Source organism: Leguminivora glycinivorella, chromosome 8 (assembly GCF_023078275.1).
Source record: "Leguminivora glycinivorella isolate SPB_JAAS2020 chromosome 8, LegGlyc_1.1, whole genome shotgun sequence".
In the NCBI taxonomy this organism is placed as follows: Eukaryota; Metazoa; Arthropoda; class Insecta; order Lepidoptera; family Tortricidae; genus Leguminivora; species Leguminivora glycinivorella.
In genome coordinates, this window is record NC_062978.1 from 13054035 (window position 1) to 13061796 (window position 7762).

At 42.0% G+C, this 7762-nt stretch overlaps 1 protein-coding gene across 1 annotated transcript; it reads right to left on the reverse strand.

The window, feature by feature from the left end:
- Positions 1-3010: 3010 nt before the first annotated feature.
- Positions 3011-4159, reverse strand: LOC125228720. Its single transcript, XM_048133381.1, has one exon. It carries the CDS (start codon positions 4157-4159, stop codon positions 3011-3013), a length of 1149 nt encoding a protein of 382 aa, XP_047989338.1.
- Positions 4160-7762: the final 3603 nt, after the last annotated feature.

The window sequence follows — 7762 nt, forward strand, 5'->3', positions numbered from 1 at the left end:
CATCACCGACAACGACTTGCGATCTATTTTGCAGCAAGCTCTTAAATAGAGATAATGCTGTGCCCTGGATGCCATAATGGCTGAGCTTGCTCTCGAGTACGGCGTGGTCGGCGACATCGAATGCCTTCGAGAGATCGCAGCACAAGACGGCCACGTGCATCTGATGCTCTCTTGCGGCCATGATGCGCCGAACCAGCTCGCGGGTCAGGGAGGTTGTGGATCGGCCTGCGCGGTACGCGTATTGCCTGTCTGACAGACTATCAGTGGCGATTAAAAAGCTAGTGAGACGAGTACTTAGCCCATTTTCAAAGACTTTAGCTATCGCTGGTATGATCGAGACGGGCCTATATGCGTCTATATCCCCTCTATTGCCCTTGCCTTTGAAGATAGGGGCTACTTTGCTCATTTTTAATGATTCTGGGTAAGTGCCTTCATCTATACAGCGCGTAAAGAGTTCTGCCATAACGAAAGATAAGGGAATAGGCGCTAGTCTTAGTAATAACATATTAATACCGTATACATCTTTAGAGGCCTTCGGTGGAATGTGAGAAGTTACCAAACGGTATACCTCATCCGCTGTAAAGGGGCGGAGAGTAAGCAGTTGAGTGAGCGCAGGGCGCGCATCGCGCAGCGCACGCAGGGCGCCGGCGACGTCGGCGCGCGGCGCCCCGCACGCCGCTGCGGCGCTCAGAAACCTGCAATTCATCGCGTCAACTACCTGCTTCTTACTGCTATACTTTGACCCATCAGGTTTACGAATCACATCAGTCACATCTAAGGTAGGACTGTTGTACTTTCCACGTTCGGTATTTATCACAGTCCACATAGCTTTAGCCGTGTTTTTACTTGATTTAATTATATTGTTATGGTGACTAGATTTACAATGTTTAACTAATTTATCATAGTGCAATTTCATGTCATGTATCATATTATTCAATAACTCATTATTCATATGTCTATTTCTAAAATCTAAAATGTCAAAAAATAAAGATTTATAATGTTTCACATCTGCAGTAATCCAGGAGTCGACCCTAGTACATAATTTTGTTTTTCGCAATGGAAAACAAATATCGAATTTACTAACTATAATGTTGATAAGTGAAAAAGCCAGTTGTTTTGCATCGTTATTTTTTAGGAGTACCTCGTTCCAATCGACACTATTAATACTTGCTGTAAAGTTAGCCTGGTTTAATTTAGAGAAGGATCTTGCATATGTATAAGAGGTGTTGAGAGACCGCTTATCCGGTAATAATATTTCTCCTTTAATAGCGAGGTGGTCACTAAGGTTCGTAGTTACAGGCATAACGCTGACTGAACTTTTTGGTAGATTTAGGTATAAATGGTCAAGGCAGGTTGAAGTGGTAGGCGTAACGCGTGTTGGGAAGTCCACTACGTTCGTTAACCCATGAGAGCGGAGTACGTCCGACAATTTTTTTAAATCGGTACCAGCATCACCCAAAAAATTAATATTGAAATCTCCCACTATAATACAATGCAAATCTAATTCGTTTATCTTATTGAGCACCCGTTCAAAGGCAATTAGGAAATCGTTCGCACAAATTAAATTTGTTCTATATATACATATTATGGTTAAGTCATAATCAATCAAATCTATAGCAGAAATCTCACAGTCCCGTTCAATCGATAAGTTCACTAACTCCATATTCTCAACGCATTTAACACTGTCGCGCGCATATAAACACGATCCACCGTGCAACGAGTTAATCCTACAAAAACAAGAAACTAGTTTGTAGCCATCGACCTGTACACATTTTAATTTTGTAATTGGGAGCCAGTGTTCCGTTATTCCTAGGATGTCACATTTCATTTCATGTTGCAGTAAAACTTCCAGACGAAGTGTTTTATTCTCCAACGAAGCAATATTCTGGTGGCATACTGTCACAGTTCGGTGCATCATGTTGTGTTTACGGCTGCTCGATGCGACTGGCGGCCGGGTCCTGCTGGTCCTGCATGCGCCCGCGCCGGCCGCTATCGGGTGTGGTGCGAGTATCGGCGGGCCGCGCGGCCCGCGCCCCGCCAGTTCGTCTACGAAACCACTCAGATATTTTTACACCGGGTGGCCACGACATTGGTGTATACATTTTCTCCTGCAAGTGCTCAGGAAATCCAATAATAAAGGCTGCATGTTTGTCTGTCCGAATATCGCGTTTTTCAACGGTAATTGCATTGCTCTCTACCCGTTCAGCGAGGTACTTCAATACATTTTGAGTGGTCGTTTCTGGTCTGAATAACCAAGCTTGTACATATTTCTGACGCTCCACTATTTGAAGGTCGGTGTCTTGTTTTCCCGCTCCGACGATAATGGGTCGAGGTTTAGGAATGCGTTTGTACGTCACTTTTTCCCATTTGTGAGAGTCAGTGTCATCCTTATTAATATGTATAGGGGTTGCATCCACGGGATGTTGAGTCAGAGTCTGTGGTATGTTTATGTTGCTCTTTGGCGGTTCTTTTGAGGTAGCAACGCTCGGCTCGTTTACTGATGACTTAGGTGTAACCGGTTTACCTTCACCGCAGTCGGTTCGAGCAGAGTTAACACATGACGGAGATACCAAATCTGCTGGCAATTCTGGCGGGCTCGCTGACACTGGGACCACGCCGCACTGTATGGACTCCGCTCGGCTTACCTCGGGCGTTATCGGTGACTTTCCGACGACTATTGCTGATGATCCGCTAGCGGTAATTGCGCTTGATTTCTTTGCTTTATTTGTTTTAGTAGTCAGTGTCGCTAGCGCTGCCGCTTTTAGGCGCGCTTGTCGCACTGGACGCTGCAGCGCTGCTGGAGGCGTTGCAGCAGGAATTGACTTACGGGGCTTCGTTGCGTTACCCTCCAATTGAATTTTAAGACGATTTAGCACTTCACTTTGATCCGTAATTATCAGATTTTGCTCATTTATCTTTATTTCTAACGCACTTATCTTATCACTCAATGACGTTATAGTTATATGTAGTTCGCGAATAGCACTTTGGAGGTCTTTTTCCGGCATTGTTACTATTTTAAATTGAATAATTCGCTAGATAGCAGTGTTACGTCTCGGGCTGTGAAATACCCACTCCATCCATCCATCCGACCTATCACTTTTATGTCCAGAAAAGGCAAACTTCGATCTGATTCCAATTCATACGTAAATTTCACCTTCTGATGAATGGAATTGAGATACTGGAGTAATTGCTCAACTTCTTGCTTGCCACCCTTCATGATACAAAAGACATCATCGACATACCGCTTCCATAACTTCACTGCCCATGGTTGCAGGTCTATGTTTGCCTCAAAATGCTCCATCCAGATATTTGCTAAAACCGGCGCCACCGGGCTGCCCATAGCAACTCCGTCAATCTGGAGATAATGCTTTTGTCGATATAAAAAGTAGCTCCCTTCTAGACAGTTTCGCAATAACACCATGACCGACTCCAGTATCTCATTGTCAGCTAGCCTTGTCCTAACTACCTCAAGACATTCCTTAACTGGAACATTGGTGAAAAGCGACTCGACATCAAAACTCACCATTATGTCATCTGGTTCCAGCTTAACATCCTTCAGAATGTCCACAAAGTGACGAGAATCTTTCACAAAGGACGACGTTTTACCCACAAGCGGCTGCAACACCGATGCTACATGCTTTGCCAGGTCGTAAGTAGGTGAGGCGATTTGACTTACGATTGGTCGCAAGGGCACGTTAGCTTTGTGTACCTTCGGCAGCCCATACAATTTCGGCGATTGCACTATTCTAGGCCTGTGTAAACGGTCAAAGACATCATCCTGGAACAACTCCCTGTAGTCCCTAATGACAGCCCTTATCCGGCGCGTAACTCTGGCAGTAGGGTCATATGAAACGGGCTTATACACATTCGTATCATTCAGTAAAAGCCGAATTTTGTCGTCGTAATCTGTCGAGTCCATGACCACCGTGGCGTTCCCTTTATCCGCCTTTAGAACCAGGATATTCTCATTCGCTCTCAGGTTCTTCAGAGCTAAACGTTCTTCCGTAGTCACGTTACTCTTGGGTAATGTCGCCTTCCGCAAAATAACCGCAACATCCTGTCTAAGTACCTCCGCATCCCTAGACGGAACCTTGTTACGTGATATCGCCTCTTCAACACTACAGATCACGGCCTCATATGGAATCCGCTTAGGTGTCATAGCGAAATTCAACCCTTTTTCCAATATACCGACGGTCACTTTTTCTAAAGGAGTGGTTGATAAGTTTATTACCGTGGAGGTGGGATTAGTATTGTTATTTCCACCCGCAGTCTCGTTATTTCCATATCGATACATCAGCTTCTCATACTTCCTATCATGTACCTTAGTACGATAATAATAAATACGGTCCGCTTGTTCGAAGGTTATCCGATCCCACACATTAAAATCACTACACGATAACACTGCACTACACTCGCTATGCAACCCGTATAATTCGCACTGCACTCTATCTAACTCAGCGTAATTGTTCCTTATTTGCTGTTTCAATAGACGGATACTAGCAGCCCTTAGAATGTTTGCAGAAAACGGTATATCCCTACGCGGTTTAAGTCTTACGCACGTAGGCAATAAGTTCGAATCGCGACACTTAATTAAAAATGACAACGATGTTGTTACACGCACTCGTTTTTTCCGCAACCATCCTAGACGTTTGAGTTTTATTGCTATCTCCGGCCCGTACCGGTTTACAATATATTGATTTAAACTAACACGATCTTCACTCATATTATTAAATTAAAACGGGACTTAATCGCGTAAAACTTACGTTTTATATTTAACCCGACGTTTCGGACATGACATTACGTCCGTGGTCACGGGTAGACTGGCTGGGAGTTGTATCAACATCTTCTAGCTGTACGAGTTTTTCGAACTACCCGCACTTGATTGTCATCAGTCACTTTTACGCTAGGGTTGCCACTCTGCCTACATACAACACTCACGACATCCGATGGTATGAGACGGGAAGTTTTCTCACGTTTACACTTGCTAATCACTGGATTCCACGAAGATGAAATCCCTTGCCCTTCATTTTGATTGAAATTACGATGTTTCCTGATTTCAATCGCTTCACGTACTTTCCTGCTATAGTAAAGACGTTCAGTTGAAAGGACTTTGGGATTATGCAGTTCAATCCAGTGGTTCGGTCCTGACTCTAGCAAATGCTCGGCAACCGCAGACTTATTTATTTGTCGTTTTTTGACCGCCGCGATATGTTCTTTGACCCTTTCCGCTATGGTGCGTTTGGTTTCTCCAATATAAGAACTACCACAGCTACAGTCAATCTTATAAACGCCTGGCGTCTGATATGGAATAACATCCTTTGCTGACCTTAGTTGCCCCGCCACCTTCGACAACGGCATGTACACAGTCTGTATCGAATACTTCTTTAGTATGGTACCAACCTTGTCTGTCACTCCCTTGACATAGGGCATAAATGCCGGTCGTCTTGCAACATTCGGATGCTTCTTCGCAGGCTTTCGTCTTGGTTGCCGACAATCCACCCTGTACCCATTCTTTCTAAGAACCTCCTGAATGTGTGACATCTCACTCTCTATAAATTCAGGGTCATAAAGGTCATGTGCTCTGTTATTTATGCCCTATGTCAAGGGAGTGACAGACAAGGTTGGTACCATACTAAAGAAGTATTCGATACAGACTGTGTACATGCCGTTGTCGAAGGTGGCGGGGCAACTAAGGTCAGCAAAGGATGTTATTCCATATCAGACGCCAGGCGTTTATAAGATTGACTGTAGCTGTGGTAGTTCTTATATTGGAGAAACCAAACGCACCATAGCGGAAAGGGTCAAAGAACATATCGCGGCGGTCAAAAAACGACAAATAAATAAGTCTGCGGTTGCCGAGCATTTGCTAGAGTCAGGACCGAACCACTGGATTGAACTGCATAATCCCAAAGTCCTTTCAACTGAACGTCTTTACTATAGCAGGAAAGTACGTGAAGCGATTGAAATCAGGAAACATCGTAATTTCAATCAAAATGAAGGGCAAGGGATTTCATCTTCGTGGAATCCAGTGATTAGCAAGTGTAAACGTGAGAAAACTTCCCGTCTCATACCATCGGATGTCGTGAGTGTTGTATGTAGGCAGAGTGGCAACCCTAGCGTAAAAGTGACTGATGACAATCAAGTGCGGGTAGTTCGAAAAACTCGTACAGCTAGAAGATGTTGATACAACTCCCAGCCAGTCTACCCGTGACCACGGACGTAATGTCATGTCCGAAACGTCGGGTTAAATATAAAACGTAAGTTTTACGCGATTAAGTCCCGTTTTAAGCTAATAGTCATGTTTTCAAACGAATGCTTTTGCTTAGGTACTGTTCTTTTTCTTGTATTGCAGTGCTGAAAACTGTTAGTGTACATAATATTTCTAGAGTCGTATAATATTTCGTAACTTTTGAATTCGGAGCGAATATAAATTGTTAAGTGGTGGCAGATATCTTTTCAAAATTTCCAGAACTGTATCTAATAATACCACATATAAATAAAAAGAAACTAAGTTCAGTAATTTTATTTAAAACATAATCAGTATGTAAAAGAAAACGGAACAAAAGAGTGATCTATTAGCACAAAATTAAAATTTTAGTATAAATAATTTAATGTCAAAATAATTTGCAAAACCTAATCATCTACTTATTTATCACTGCGTACACCGAATTGAAACACTTTTTTCAATACCATTTCATCAAGAGAGGAACAAGGACTATGTTTTTATGAAAGGCGTTTCTCGTGGACCTTTCGCATCATGTACGCATAAAAGCAGTAAAAGACAATATTTTGCTTTTTACGCAATCGAACCCTTGTAGCTTGCTTCCATACAGTCACAACGAGAGATCGCTGTCACCCTTGGTATTATTTCTTATATAAATCTCGTTCTATGTCACTACATCTATTAGAAAATAGTTAACAACCTAGCGAGGTGTCGTAAGTAAATTCACACGTTTGAATATTCAGCGTTTCAATTCCGCAGTTTGCCTGAAAATCTTTGGAGCGAAGCCAACCTGCTTATGAAAAGAGTCAGCCTATTATACTGATGCCTGAGTTATTATGCAGCTTTAGTTCAATACTATGGTTTTAAAATTTACGGAAATTTTATGAAATATGGCCGCAAAACCAAGGGCACAGCCTTCATATTAATGGCTAAAAAATCTATGACATAAATATCTCTTGGCATATTAATAAGCTTATCATCATTGCATTTGAACGCATCATTTGTCGCCGTCAAACAAGTATGTTTTTAGTGAAATTGTTTTTAATTTATTGACCGCAGCGACAATGTAGGTTTAACTTGATTTGCATTAAATATGCCTGGATGTTGTCGCATTTTTCAAACGAGTTTCATGATTTTTTTTGTAGTTCCACTATTTCGTAATTTTGTACAATGTGGGAATTGCCATAAAGGACTTATCACTTAAGTGACAATATCGTATATGGTGCTTAGGACCATATCTTGACGGACTATGATAGTAACTAGATTATTTATAGTAGGTACGTGACTACTTGTATAAAATATTTAAGAAAGACTGTAGATTTTGTTATGCAAGTAATAAAACAAAGGCCAAATTCAGGCTTTTTAAAATTATAGCAACTGAGCTATCCGGTGTTAATACTTAAGTCAAAGTACTTTTATTGAGGACAATATGTCTCATATTCCGCTTCTTGATGAATGATGATGAACAAAGTCTAATCGTTTTCAAAACGAAGTTTTCTAACAGTAACTCTGTACTGATAATGTAAAAAACACGTTACA